This window comes from Symphodus melops, assembly GCF_947650265.1.
Source record: "Symphodus melops genome assembly, chromosome: 19".
NCBI lineage: Eukaryota > Metazoa > Chordata > Actinopteri > Labriformes > Labridae > Symphodus > Symphodus melops.
This window is the reverse complement of record NC_136709.1, coordinates 3,589,463-3,604,662: the sequence shown is the minus strand read 5'-3', so window position 1 is coordinate 3,604,662 and position 15,200 is coordinate 3,589,463. Positions and strand designations below refer to the sequence as shown.

Sequence of the window (15,200 nt, the reverse complement as noted above, 5' to 3'; positions counted from 1 at the left end):
CACCTCCCTCGCATTTGAAAAGGGCCAATGCTGGAGCAGAGGGGGTTCACACCATCAGCACATTGGGGGATGGGGAGGACACCCAGGCTGTGCGTCTATTTCCAAGAACTGCAGTTGTTGGAGGGGAAAAGGAGAAAATAAATCTCCTGCCCTCCTCTACGTCTGATAAAAAAAAGTACTAAACCAGGAATAAAAACTAAACACTTGTAAAGGTAGATTCTGGTACCAAATTTAATTTGTTAATCCAGTGTTGGTTTAACAATATACAGTTACAACGAACAGCATTGAAAAATACTATTTTACACACATCACCCTTTCCTTCCATTCATTTACTACATGTAAAAAATGGTTCAACAGTTAATGTACTTTTAATGGGCTATGACTCATGTGAAGACACAGGTAGTCTTTAATCATATGCACTGAATGTGCAGAGAGCAGCTAGAAACAGACCACCCAGAAGGGCAGGCATGTCTGTTCATCACTTTTACTTTGTTCCACTTTTTGAATCCACCTGCAAGAGACGATTCAAAGACAGACTCCATGAAACTTAGATGTGAGCTGATGACTGAACCCTGTGCTGCTCTCCTTAGGACCGGCCTCTCCCTCTCCCTCTCCCTCCGCCTCCTCTACCCCTGCCTCCGCCCCAGCCCCTTCCCCTTCCCCGGCTGCTGCTCAGATGTCCAGCCGAGCGCCTCAGCTTCTTCCTCTCCTCGTGGTGCTCCCGCTCCGCCTGCTGCTGCTTCTTCTGCTGCTCCGACTGCAGAGGACGGATTAGTGCATGTTAAATAACCTCTCTCTCCCGTGGTGTCCCATACCGATAAGACAACATGAATTTACTGCCGAGTCAACACTGAACATGCTTGCAACTCACATGCAAATACACATTTTGCATCTCTTTTTAAGTTATTGTTCAACATTTTTGTGGCTGTTTGGTAGAGAGCACATTTGGCCCCGTTTGATGTGTCCTTAAGCAAGACACTTAAACCCAATCTGCTCCCGCAGCTTCGTTGGTTGAGTAAGAATGCGTATGAACGGGATTAGTTACTTCTGATGGTCCCTTTACATAAATAAACTCTGCTTTTATCTTGAAGCAACAACCAGTTATAAAACTCAAGAAATGTTTTTTTGTACAACTGAGTCAAAAGACAGAACGATGGAACGTAAACTATTTACCTTTTTCAGAGTGAAGGTCAGCTGTTTGCTGCCCACCGCAGTGTCGGCCATGTTGCTTGGTCCCGTGTTCTCCTCTAACTTCAGTCGGTCCTCCAAAGACGCCCTGAAAACAAACAAACAAAAAAAACATTTCAGACTAAAGACACTAAACGCATAAAAACAAAGAAGTCAGGAAGCAGTTTTACTGTTTTGTTTCTGAGCTCCAGTTTTTTCCCTTTTTTTCCCCTTCATTTGACAAATGTCTTTATTCCTGTAGGGCAACAGGGAAACTAAACCTCTAAATCTCAGATTTACAGCACAGCCGATTTCCAATGAATCAGTTTCATGCTGTCATTTTTTAACCGCCTCTTTGAAGCTGCTTCCTCTCTCACAGAGAGCTCAAAGGTTTTTATAACCTAAAAGGAGTTAATAGAGCCGTTTAATTGCAAAACTCATTTAACACTGTGACAATATATTTGACATACATTTATACAACTGATTCATCCTGCAAAAGTTTCTAAATGAACACACTATGAAACAGCGATGACTAAAAGGTATGTGACTAACGGGACGGCTCGGAAACATGGATTAGTGAAAGGCGTGCCAGCACTCCTCTTACACTTGTGTTTGATACATTTCTAAAGACATACTTCTGTAGTTTCTGTTTGCGTGCCACGTCGTTGAAACTTCTGAACTCCTCCCCGGCTTTGATCTGATAAAACTGTGGCTGACTGGTCTTCTTGCTTTCTGCCAAGTTTGCGGTTTTCTCTCTTCTGCTCTGATCGCCCTCCAGCAGGACGGTTTCACGGTCTCCATCCTTCCTCTGCTGCCGACGGCGCTCCCAGCCCTCTTGTCGCATCAACCTGCGCTGCTCCCGCACCTCCTCCACCCAGCTCTTATCGTCGTCCGAGCTCTCCTCCTCAGAGCTGGCTCGCCCTTCAGGCTCTTCCTCGTCTTCGGCTGCCTGGAAGGAGAGAATAAATTAAAAAACAAAAAACAAAACAGAATTATCAACTGGTAATCTTTTATTACATCCATTATCCTAAAAAGCTACATTAAAAACAATCTGTGGAAACTTGGCACGCCTGCAGAAATCTACAGCCATAAAAAATACCAGAAAATTGTGTCCGGAGGGTTTATGGAGCGTGCAAGTGTCACACTTATTTAAATATTTCCAAAACAAAAACTAAATGTGGAAAGCCACACATTTTCATCCTCGCACTCCTCCTAAGGCTCCTTTCTTCTCCTTCTCACGTGGAAGCAGCTCAAAGCTTGGCAGCTCATGTCTGATATCTTTCACTCACACACTGGGAAGGTTTCCTAAACCTCCGCAAGTACTATGAAGAAGAAGATACTTTATTAATCCCACGAGGGGAACGTGCTACACACACACACGCAGGCTGTAATACACGAGGGGAACGTGTTACACACACACACACGCAGGCTGTAATACACACACATGCATGAACAGGATCCTATGGAGAGGTGGGGCTTCCACAGCGAGTGCTCCTCGGTAAGGAAGTTCAGGAAGTGAGCTGGCACCTCTCCAGATACTAGAACCTGGACTCTTAGCTAACAGCCACTCTGAAGCTAACTGAGTAGATACCTGTTGGGAAGCTGCGGCCTGTTTAGCCAGCAGTCGCAGCTTCTTCTTCCTCTTCTCTCCGACCTTGGAGACGATGGGGTTGAGGAGGCGGAAGTCCTCGCTCTGCTCGTCCACCTGGTAGTCGGGGTTTTCGAACATCACCTTGAAGCGGTCGTCTCCCAGGATGCTCGGGACGGCCTGCGCGTGAGAGACGGATGATGGTTAGGCATCACACGCCGACGGTTCACACATGAACCTCGCTTTCATTTCAAGTCAATTAAAGATTCAACAGATTGGAAGTTCCCCATCTTCTAGAAGGTGCTCAAAGAACAGGAAACATGAAGAGGCGGGACAGCAGAGATTTTAAATTCCTGTGATTAGCTTCACTGAGACACCTTACAGGCACAAGTCAGGACAGGTGATGCATGTTCGCCTACCTTGCCCTTCTTTTTCCGACCAGCCAGCTCCAGTTCGTCATCGCCCTCCTCCATCAGCTTCAGAGCCAGATCCTTGTTCACCTTGGGCAGCTTCTGTCTCAGTCAGAACACATCACTTATGATTACACACTAAAGGAAACTTGACATTCACTGTGTTGAGTCCACCACATTACAGTCCTCTGTATATATCCCCCCTTACTACTTGGAATTGTATTTATGTTATTTTATTCGTTTTTTGACCTCTTTTTTTTTTTTTTTTTTTTTTTTTTGATTGTGTAGAGCTGCTGCTGTAACGCCCAAATTTCCCCATTGGGGATCAATAAAGTTATATCCTATCCTAAAGGAAACAGTAAATAATCTGTCCAGGTGCAGCATGGCAGCTTTACTCGGGCCCGGAACAAGGATGTATTTATTTATGAGGAATATTTGAAAGAATTGGGAAAACTTGTATTTGCATTCATTTCTACTTAAAACAAAAACTATGGAGCGAACCTCTCTGCAGACAGGAGAAAGATGTCACCATGACTTCTCACCTTAACCTGCACTCTCTGGATCCTGGACTCCTCGATCTTCTGCCGGATCTTATCCTTGCGATACTCCTCGTATGCGAAAGGATTTGCCATAGTTTTGACCTGGTGACAAAAAAAGAAGAAAAAAGCGAACAGCAACGACGCTGAATCAAACGTTCCTCTTTGACCACACAGCTCATTAGGACTCAGAGCACTCACTGAGAGAGACGCCTCACCTTGTGATAGAGTCGGATGTCCATGAAGAAGCCGTGCATGTAGGCTCTCAGGAGAGTCGATCCCACCAGGTGAGACAGACCTGGAACATATAACAACCAAAACAGAAAAATCAGGATCAACAAGTATTCAGTCAATGGAAGTTTTTTCTTTTTATTATTGCAAGACAAGAGACAATACACTTCGGAAACAAGACGATAGACAATTATAGAACAAGGAAGAAGTGTGTGTGGAGGTATTTATGAGTTTGTGCGTGCGTGTGTTTATTTGATTTTGTGACGAGATTTCTAAAGAGAAGTCAGAGTGGGAAGAAAATAAACTAATAATAAAGTTGAGTAAATGAATAGATCTATGAGTGTCCAGATTGAAATGAACTTGACACATTAATGATCCTCAGAGGAAGAATCTCAACTGTTCTGATTTTCTTTCTGACTTTCTTTCTGACTAATTGACTGACTAACTGACTAAGAGAGAGAGAGAGAAATGATATGTAGAGAAAGGAGCCGCAGGTTGGATTTGATCCTGGATCAATCATTTCTCTTTGTACGAGGTGTGAAAACTACCGACGAGGCCACCGGCGCCCGACAGCGAGGGAACCTTTCCCCCACTGTCTGACTTTAAACGGCCGTCAACTTTTTATTCTTGGGCCAATGAACGACTGCTCACGTTACCCTCATTTATGTAAGAAGCACCGCTACGTCAAAGCTTCCAAGAATGTGGACGCCTGCTCTCCCCCAGGATCTCCTATCAGCGAGTTTAGCTTCGCTGTTACATAACGGGGCCACATTACGTGGCTTCTGTAAATCAACACTGCTGTTACCCTGTACACCCCCCCCGCCCCCTCCTCTCCTTTTATTCCACAGCAGCCAACCGCCTTCCTGCTTCTTGTCATTTGATCTCTTAACTGCTGAGCCTGCATTCCAGTGTTCATTCAACCCTTCCAGTGTCCTCTCCCCGCACTCCCAGCCCCCCTCACACACACTGCACTCTCCTTACCTAAAGCCTCTCAATCACTCCCTGGGCCTCTACTTAAGCAGTCTAGCCAGCATGCAAACCCCCGAGGCGGGAATGTGACTCACACACTGATTCATAGTTCTGCGTGTAACTTTCTAGGCTCGGCTTTGATTTCCCTTTATATTTTTTTGGAACAGTTATCACTTTCAGCCTTCTGACCTAGAGAGCAACAATGACAAGCTCCTTTATGGAAAAAAAAAAGGTGTGGTGGGTAAAACAGGATCTCACCCAGATTTTCCAGGTCCTTGCGGGTGACGAACTTGTAGTCGTCGTACACGGTGCTCTCTGGACTCTCCTCCAGCTCCTCCGTCAGGTTGTCGAGGAAGGAGCACCATCGAGGCGCAGGGCCCAGAGCCTAAACACACACACACACACACACGTACTACGATAAGCTCAGATTTAGACTAAGTGTGAAACCTGACGTGTGTTTGTTGAAACAAATATAGACTTTCTAGGTCTGTGTTTCCATTCCAGGGAAAGGTTGGCGTGTGTTTGATTTTCCTAATGGACCGCAGGATTCTGTCGGTGTGTAACCAAACATGGAAAGCAGCAAAGACTCTCAGCTCGTCTTTGAAGAAATATCAGCGTGCACCTTTGACCGGTCATATCTGTCAGTCACCATTCTTGCATGCTGCTACTGCAAAACTTCTCTTCTTTTCACATCTGGTTGGAGGGCAGAAAAAACAACAACCAGGCAGCGCTGTCTCGTACCGTGCTCGTGCATGAGCTGGACCGCGCCAAAGCACGCCTCGTCCAGGGCCAAGGAAGTGTACTGTACTGTCTTTCACGATGTGGACTTTAGGACTGTCACAACATCTCACATGAGGTGTGACAGCCCTTTCAGAGACTAGTAGCTCTACTTTCAGGGTTAAAATTGACAAGCTCTCTAATACAGGTGTAAAAAAATGAATGAGGAGTTATAGTGGTGATCAGCTCAGAGAGTTGGTCTGACACTGTTGGGAGTATTAGTGTGACAGCTTTCCCACCGGAGCTGCAGTTTAAATCAGAGGAACTGAAAACGGTCCAGAAGCAGCTGCAGATGACTGACTGAGATCTGATCCTTCACATGTCGACTGGCTCCAACGTCACTCAGCTGAAGCTGCAGCTCAGGCCTGATGTCATTACAGTCATTTCTGCGGCTGCAGATATTCATTGTTTTAAACTTCACCTGGCTGTGTGTGAAGCCTCTTTTTAAGTCCACTCATTTTTTATGTTCAGTTTGTCAAAATGTGCGACAGTCGTGGCTGCTGCGAGCGGAAGACAAAGAGCAGAATATTTAGATGTGCAGTTCAGACAGCGTGTGTGAGACTGCTTTCCATTTCATGAATTTAAAAAGAAGAAATGATTCTTTATCAGAAGCTTCTGATACTGTTGCTGTGGCGTCGTCAAAGGTTTCAGTTCTCTAGCATCCTTTATCAGTTTAACACTGTGGTGTTGTGACCACACCAGTATCTCGTGTTGTTTAGTGAATGCTTCTATCTAACCTTCAAAGCATGTTCGTCTTTCCGAGAAAGGAAGGGGCGAATCAAAGATCCTCTGACACAGTGGTGTCTCACTTCAGAGAAACTTCCTGTAAAAAAGCTGACATTGTTTCAGTGGAATCGGTTCATTCCTTGCTGATACTGACATCACACAGAGCCGCTCAGTGAGGTGAGGGACACGTGATGAAGCTTGGACTCGTCCATGCACAGATAACCAGAGGTTCTGTAAGTGCCGACATGGCAGAAGTAGAAACGGCGAGGTTGCTAAAACGAGTCTGAACACAAAGTTTCTCCTATAAGCCTGCTCCCTCCAGATCATTTCAGACACGCTGCCCCTTAAAACCTCCTCTCCTGACTTCATGCAGAAACTGGCAGGAACATTCCAGGTAGAGCCAACAGTGAAAGATTCTGCCTTTCTGCAGTCACACAAGCAGCTCACCACAGAAACACACAGGTCTTGAATAAGTGTGAAAAGCAGTGATAGGGTGAAGAGGAAGGTCGGGGATCCTCGGGGACACAGTGGACCTTTATCATCTTTTTAGATGAGGTTACCAAGACTTGACATATTTAGTTCATGTAACATCCCTCAAGGTGCATACTGCCCCCTAGTGTAGAAGTGTGTTAGACAATGTGAAGAGGCAGCAGATCGTGTCTGTCTTGTATTCCAGGTTTACCATATTAAACTCTATAACTTGACTTGTCCCTGTCGATATTAAAGGGATACTTCACCCATTTGCTTTCGTTTCTAATGATACAAAGCTTCATGCAAATGGGTGAAGTATCCCTTTAAGTATTCCCTTAACTCTTTTTTCTTGTGCACTGCAGAAGAGTTGAAGTTGATGTGTGTTATTTACACAAAGACAAGTGTACTTTCCCATACACACACACACACACACACACACACACACGCACAGAAACCTTCTGCAGAAGGACACGTGCTGCTCCATCATATCTGAGTCACAGGACAGATTGTGGATAAAAAACCTAAAGCTTTCATAAGCTTCATTCATTGTGCAGCGGCCTTGTGAGAAGCAGATTAGTGAACACAAGTCCACATGATGAACACAAGTCATCTGAATCACTCGGGCCAAATCAAAGACAAAAAAGCGACTTCAGAGGAGAAGTTTGGGACGAGGGCAGACGGTTTAACACGCTGTGACATTTTCAAACTGAAGGATCGCGTGCATGTTTGTGGACCGGGGATGCGAGTCAGGTTAGCTACTTACCTGATGATGCAAACACATCGGGGGGGGGGTAATGAAGTCAAACGTGTGCACTTGTAGAAGGATCAGCTCGTTTTTTAATTTCCTCTTTTTCAGTCTGATGGTGAAGTGAAACAGTCACCTGACGCGTTGTGAGCGGTACTGAACGTGCTCCTGGGCCTGAGCAGCACGTCATGGAGCGGGTAACAGACACCGTCCAAGATGCCACGCAACTTTTACCCCAGGAACCCCACAGATTGGAACTCGGGCCTCCAGCTTTGAGGACTATAGCCTCCTTACTTGGACTGCCTGCACTAACCACTGCACAACTTCATGTGTGAACGCAAATAGACAGATTTTTTTAAACCTGGCTTTACCTGGATATTTTTCCAGTCAGCCTCAATAAATCTCTGCAGGAAGTCAGGAACTGATGTGTGAACGCAGCAGCAAGAAATATGTGGGGGAAATTGAAACCGTCACAAACTGAAGCAGCTTCATTCTCTTCTCAGCATCCAGTACGACCTTTCAAACTCTTTGATGGAAACTATGAAGAAAACATTGCAAGCAGCACCCGGGGCTTTGTCTGGCTGTGAGGGACGTGTGCGACTCAGGAAGACTTAAGGTGCTGACTTTCAGGAGCGCACGTGTGAAAAACATCTTTTGTTTGTGCCGTTAGCCGAGCACCTGTTAAACAGGATGCAGCAGCGACCTGTCTGCCGCTGCTGCATCCTGTTTGTGGAGAAAATATAACAAGCCTGTGAACTCACCGGGATGTAGAACGTGCTCATCTTTGGATCTTCATTGGCAGTGAAGAGCATACCTGTCAGACACACAGGATGCAGACAGCACAATGTGAGGAAACTGATATTAATAGAGCTCATCTGTGGTGGAACAAAAACGGGATTTAGTCCCATTACTGTCCTTCTGAAGGTTTCACACGTGTCACAAGTAATTATTTGAGTCCTTTCTTTATTCTGACCAAACAGTGAGAGGGCGACAAGAAAACACTGTTTGAAGAAGCTAAAAAAAAACATGAAGGCAAAACAACAAGTGATTGTGTGAGCTGGATTATCTGAATGTTCATTTGATTCTTTTAAAACAAGAGTTTTTAAACGATCGCTCCAGAGTAACGGTGGCTGCACTCTGCTGACAGGTGGCGCCACCTTGAGGTGAAACAGCAGTATGTCAATTCAAAAAGATGAAAAAAACCAAAGCACTTAAATTAAAAAAAAAAAAAAAAGTAAACCAACAGTGATGAGCAGGTACAACCACATGTGGGTTGTAGCCGTGGACTTGTTTTTAAAATGTCTATGATGAAACGGCTACTCCAGACTCTCGTTTTTTTTAGCTGTATATGAATGTTGGACAGTGTGACGGGAAATAATCATCAGGAAATAATAATCATCATCATAATAATTGCAACGTTACACTTTAATTTCACTCATGTATAAGTCACATGTAAAGGACTGTCATTCCTCTTCTCCTCACTGGGACTTTCTGCTCTAAATACACTTTAAGTTTGCACGTTATTTATTTGAACACTGTAAACACTCAATGTACGTTTAGCATGCTAATGCTAACTGCACAGGTTTAACCTGTAATTATATTGACTCTTAGTCACATAGGGGCTGCTAAATCGTGTTTGGGGGATTATTGTATACAGAGGGGAGGGGAGACAGCGGGTGTGTATTGTAACTAATGTCTTGTGTCCTGCCTGTCTGTATACTGCTACTGGATGCCTTGAATTTCCCTCGGGATCAATAAAGTATCTATCTAATCATTTAAAATGTACTTTTCTATCAGTCTGTTTTATCAAATCTTCCTGGATGAGATCAGTCAGTCTTGCAGAGGAAGCGGCTCTCACCTGAGTCGGGGTAGATACAGACGTCATTGATGTTGGTCTGAGGCTCGATGGACGAGAACACTTTGCCCTGTGAGTGAGAGAGAACACACATAGTGCAAGCCTTTGTTTACTGACTTCAACAAGGAAATGAGGTGATTTTCTACACTATGGCCTTATTTTTCTTTTTAACACGTTTGTGTCAAAATAACAAATAGACACATAAAGAGTTGCTCCTGATCACTTTCTCATCCCCCCCAATAAAAAAACCTGATCATCCCCACTCACGTCAACTTAGCTTATAATGAAGCTCATAAAGGATTACATCAGAGGACAGCCATGAAATGGGTTTTAATAGATGTCATGTATTTTTGTAGAAATACTTGTCCTGGTTTAAGTACGCTACATCCCGCTTCTTCTCTCTGAGCCGTCTAATGGATGAAAAACATGTTGTTCTGGCTATGAATGGATGTTATTTTTAGACATACAGTCTCTCTCTCTGTATTTTCGTCTTGTTCTATCTTGTTTGGTTTTAATGGACCAACTTGAGGGGGAGAATTTTCTTTGCAGCCACTGCTACTGGAGTCTTTTGAAAATGTTCCTGAATCCATTTTTGCATTTTAACCTGTCGAGCTGTTTCAAACAGGGGCCAGTTAGACGAGCAGGGAGATTCTTTAGATTCACAAACTGAACTTATACACGTTACATTCAACCATGAGCAGAAGGAAGCAAATAAAAGAATCTCTTAACACATCACGAGTCACACACGACACACGCCTTACAGTGTCTTTGTTCCACATCTTTATGATCTTGGAGTCGGAGGAAATGACCAGGTCCAGTTGGTCGTGGAAGTTGAGGGTTTTGATTGGCAGGTTGTAGAAATGATCTTTTACCAGCAGCGGCCGGTTGGAGCGCAGGTCATACATCAGCACCTTCAAGACGAAGCAAAGGGTTTAAAGCACCCGTTAGAAAAAGGCAACACTCAACTCGAAGGGATTTTAAGTCTTCTCGAACATAAGGAGCATGTTCACTTTTTACTGCTTCCAAACCTCAACACCAAATCAACGGTGTTGTTTTCTGCTCACCTGTCCTGTGCTGGTGCCGACGGCCATGGTGAGGGAGCAGTTGAACTTCAGAGCACTTACTGAGGGCAGACCTTGAACTCTAACAAAAATAAATAAATCTCATTAAGGGCGTAAATAAGAACTATTTATAAAGCACCTTTAAAAAACAACTGCTTACAAAGTGCTTTACAAATAAAAACAAATACATCAACATTTAGAGAGGAACAGAGGTAAACGGATGGACCTAACTAAAAAAATAAAAGGCTCAAATAAAATAACTAAAAATAAGACATGAAGTCTAAATGGGACACATGAAATAACAAAAGCTTAGTTGAAAATACTGATGTCCAGCTCACAGATTCTTTGAAAGCTGTGAAGATAAAGACTGTGTCCTGATTTAATCTTGAAGGGTTTTTCTGCGTGGTACCTACTCTGTTCCCTCAGTGAGGCTGCTCAGGGCGCAGTCCAGCAGGCCCACTCTGGTGCGGACGCGAGGGTCCCAGCATTCAACCCGCCCCTGGAATCACATGACAAGAAGGAATCAAGGAGTCAGACAGACACAGACTTTTTTTTTTAAATAATCGTCCCGTCTGAGAGGGGAAACTTCACACTGTGAGAGACGTGTGTGAAGGAGCAGGCTGTCCCGGTGTTGTCCAACACTGTGTGAACAGTGCTAAAGAATCCATGTGTAGCTCATAATGTGGGGCTGCTAAATCCCGAGAACACACCAGGAAGCCTGACGATGTGGGGCTCTGTCAGTGAACATCATCATTATAAAATCAAATCTGAAATCCATGGAAGGAAAGAGATGTTATACAAGACCTTCTGCTGGAGCAGCATGTTGGACAGATTCTATAAGTGTAGTAAAGATTTATTTAAAAAGGTAACTCGCATATTTCACATCTTGATGTTAATTCTTTTTACTTTTGTGACTTTTATTGAAATTGCTCCAACAACTAAACAATTCAAAACACTTGTAACATTTCTCATTGTTTGACACATTCATTGACTTGAAGGAAACAATCCCAGCTGATATGCGTAGATAATCTAATTCTAACAAATCCTCTTTAAGTGAATTACTCTTCGTTGAAAAAACGCATATCTTCAACTTTAGGTACACCTCCAAAAACCTAAGTAATAAACAATGATTGTACTGACCAACAGATATACAGTATGTACGTCATACATTCTCCATCACTGAGCGAGTTCAGCCTTGTCGCCCTGTGACTCCACCAAAGAGTCTTTTTCATTTAAGGTTATTCACCGCAGAAGTCAGCCGTACAAACAGACACAGTTAATACTGGTCTTTAGTTTGTCATGGTGCTTCCTTTCACACTGAGCCTGCTGGGACTCTTACCTCAGAGGTTCCTGTGGCCAACAAATGATGGACCGGGTTGATGTCGCACACGTTGTTCTCCCTGAGCGAGAGAGAGAGAGATCACAATTATCAGCAGAGAGGATAAAGCAGAGAGCGATCCGATGGCGAGCATGACAGGACGCCATGACAGATCTCCCACCTGCTTCACGTGACAAACACTGTGGCTTACTTACACAGCGTCAGTCTGGAGCGAGTTGAGGAAGCGTCCTTGTTCCAGATTCAGTCTGAACACCTCGGAGCTAAAACGAAAAAATAAAAAAATAACACAGTCGTCCAGACAGATCTCTTCTGCTAAAAGGACAGACAGTCAAACACGTCTTAGTGTCCCTCGTTCTCTCACCTCGTCCCCACAAAGAAGAGGTCACACGAGGGGTAGTGATACGAGAAGTCCCGTCCGAACTTTGGGATCCGTGTTTTGTAGTAGTGTCCGTGCTGCGAGTGGAACTCCACGTATCGGTTACTGTGCAGAAACACCAACTGGACAAAACAAGACATGTACAAATGATTACACACTTTATAAAACATGTGCATACAACAACAACCCTGGACAAACTGCAGACCACAGACGAGCACGGCAGGATGTTTGAAGGGTGACGCTGAATTAATAAGGAGGTGAAAACTTCCTCTGATAATTCGAGTGACGACTGGAACGAGAACATGACTTATTAAGGAATAATATACATCGCTAACTCATGCTAATCAGGACTACACTCTGCTGTGCTGCACACAGTGCACAAGGCCGAGTGTCAACGAGGAGCTGGGAGCGTCCTTTTCTGAACACTGCCAACATTTTACATTTCTAAAATAATCGTTTTCTGAATGAATTGTAAAAAAACAAACAAAAAAAACATGTTTTCACCAGCTCATGACTTCAAACATTACACAGATATCAATGTGATTCAATGTGTCAAAGTGATATCAAACAGAATTAAACACCGTCAGTGTACTTGTAATGTCATCTTTAAAGCGACCAAGTCAGATATTCTATGAAGTCTAATGTTGGATATTTGAGTTGACACAATGGGGAGGACATTTGAAAACTGTCGTCACCTTTATACATCTACTTCCTGTGTGGAAGTTATTCTGTGTGGTCAAGATAAATGAACCTGCAATAATCAACAGTAAAAACAAAACACCTGCTTTTTAATACCTATGTTTAAAACAAGTTTATTAACAATCCAAACAGCTTTTTTCCCCCACTGCTTCATCAGCACCAAATAATCTGAAGGTTACTGACAGTCAGCTCAAGTCTCATCTGAGAGCGCGGACATTGACCTCAGGCCTCCATCCGACGGGTAACATCTACGCTCGCTGAGGGAGGACTGAGGAAGCAAAACTTTTCAACATTAAAGAATTGTTCTTTAAAAGGAGATGTCTTTGTGTTTATTGTGAATGCTCGAGTTGCACAGCTCGAACTCTGGGTCCAAAAACAAGACAGAAACATCCAAATGTCAAACTCAAAGCATCAGAACGACTGTCCACAAACCAACGGGGGACGACGACATGGTTGCTATGTTGACTCTTTATATGCAGTCTAGGGCAATGGCATGACAACACCATACATTCACAGATCACACATGTCATAAACCATGTGCAAAATAAAAACACATCAAACATGAGAAGCACTGATTAAGGCCGGAGCAGGAAGAACTTGTCTTACCTTCGAGTAGTCGTCAGAGAGGATGTCAAAAGCGACAACTGTGAGACAAGGAAGGACAAATCATTACATTTTGATTTACATGACGTGTACGGCACACGACGAGAGACGCTGACTCACCGTCCGAATCCAGACATCGCTCAAACTTCAGGGACAACTGGTAGGTGTCATAGCAGCGGATCCTGGGTTTGTAAGTGCCTAAAACAAACGCGATAAAACAGGAAGGTGCTGCAGTCTGTGTCATATCATGAAATGTGCGGGGACTTTCCACAGTGCTGGTTTTCGTTACCTGCTGCCAGGATGAACTGACCATCCCTCGACACTTTGATGGATGTGCACACTGTGGGCATCTCAAAGTCCTGGATGAGCTCGATCCTGCGCTGGATGTCTGGAGTAAAGAAAAAAGATAATAACCCAAAATGAGAATGAGGTCTGAATGAAAGCTCGTTACAGATCTGTCCTGCTGACAGTGAAGAAGAGAACTCACCGACATCTTTCTTCTGGAGTTGTCTTTTCTTTCGATCTGAAAGCCACTGGATCACACAGGGTGATGTGGTTAGGATTTGGCATGAAGATACCCAGTAAAGCAAGGTTTAATTACAGTAATACTTTCATAACTTTTACGCTTGACTCGCATAAAATCTTTACATGGTTCATTTCCACTGATAACACTAGTTTGTCATGGCATTAAAAAGTTGATTTCAAAATGCTGCGTTACTGAAAGACAATAATGAAGGATGTTATTTTCTGTCACAGGTTAGCTGTTTTAGCAAGCTCGGTTTAAACATTTACAGCTTATATAAATGTAACTCTACTTCTTACCTCCGGAAGAGACTTTCCATGACTGAGATTATAAATCTTCACATCGTTCACGCTGGATATCTGCATCGTCACACATAACACTGTTTCTATATAAACACACACCGGTGAGCTGCACTGAGCCGAACCAACGTGGTCGCTTCTGAGCCAAAACAGGAAGTGAGGTTGAGTGTTCAGAAATGTGTCCGAGTAGAAACAGCCCCTCTTCTTTAAAATGGGTCCCTGGTCTTTTACAGCACAGATACTTACATTATGTTTTAAACTTACTCATTAAAATATCTCCAAAAACATAGAGAAAAATAATGTCTTTATCATTTACCGTCGATCAAGAACATTTCGGGGTTTTACTGAATGACTAACAAAGAATAATCTAAACCAGCTGACTTCATTGAAACGATGCTCTTACTGTAAACTTTAGACTGTAAACTTTAAACTGTAAACTTTAGACTGTAAACTTTACATGTTAACTTACATTTAGCTTTGGTCACTTTTTTAAAGTTAAAGACACATTGTAATGTTTGTGACAAATGTGATATGAGTTTTATTCAGTTTTTATGGACCAAAGTGCCTTAAATGTAGGAAATAAACAAACTTTCCAAATTCAAGTGTTTAGTTCACTTAGACTGTTTTATAATTATAATGATGCTTTCAGGAGGCTCCTAGCTTAGTTTTTAAACATAATTCTCTTGTTTTAATTCATTTACATGTAGATGAAAAAGATGTTTAATTATTATTTTGATACACAAGTTATTATTAAAATGATAATGAATCTATCATTTTAAGTAGGCCTACCTTTTTTTTTTCTCTTTAAACTTTATTCTGCATATT

At 43.1% G+C, this 15,200-nt stretch overlaps 1 protein-coding gene across 1 annotated transcript; it reads right to left on the bottom strand.

Annotated features, from left to right (window-relative positions):
* Positions 1-213: 213 nt before the first annotated feature.
* Positions 214-14,575, bottom strand: nol10 (nucleolar protein 10). Its single transcript, XM_079369508.1, has 21 exons — positions 14,376-14,575; positions 14,041-14,086; positions 13,843-13,941; positions 13,674-13,751; positions 13,557-13,594; positions 12,237-12,373; positions 12,070-12,135; positions 11,876-11,936; positions 10,950-11,035; positions 10,540-10,618; positions 10,237-10,386; positions 9,479-9,545; positions 8,382-8,434; positions 5,160-5,286; positions 3,920-3,999; positions 3,708-3,806; positions 3,175-3,267; positions 2,759-2,935; positions 1,803-2,116; positions 1,174-1,276; positions 214-757 (listed from the first exon to the last, which is right to left on the bottom strand). The coding sequence occupies exons 1-21, from the start codon at positions 14,439-14,441 to the stop codon at positions 587-589; spliced, it is 2,190 nt and encodes a 729-aa protein (XP_079225634.1). The 5' UTR covers positions 14,442-14,575; the 3' UTR covers positions 214-586.
* Positions 14,576-15,200: the final 625 nt, after the last annotated feature.

Excerpts from the sequence above, each read along its gene's own strand:
- nol10 (XM_079369508.1), bottom strand. The coding sequence starts at position 14,441 with ATGCAGATATCCAGCGTGAACGATGTGAAGATTTATAATCTCAGTCAT. Across the intron at positions 4,000-5,159 it reads CAAGGACCTGGAAAATCTGG|GTCTGTCTCACCTGGTGGGA; the intron begins GTGAGATCCTGT and ends TATATGTTCCAG. Across the intron at positions 758-1,173 it reads TGACCTTCACTCTGAAAAAG|TCGGAGCAGCAGAAGAAGCA; the intron begins GTAAATAGTTTA and ends CGTCCTCTGCAG.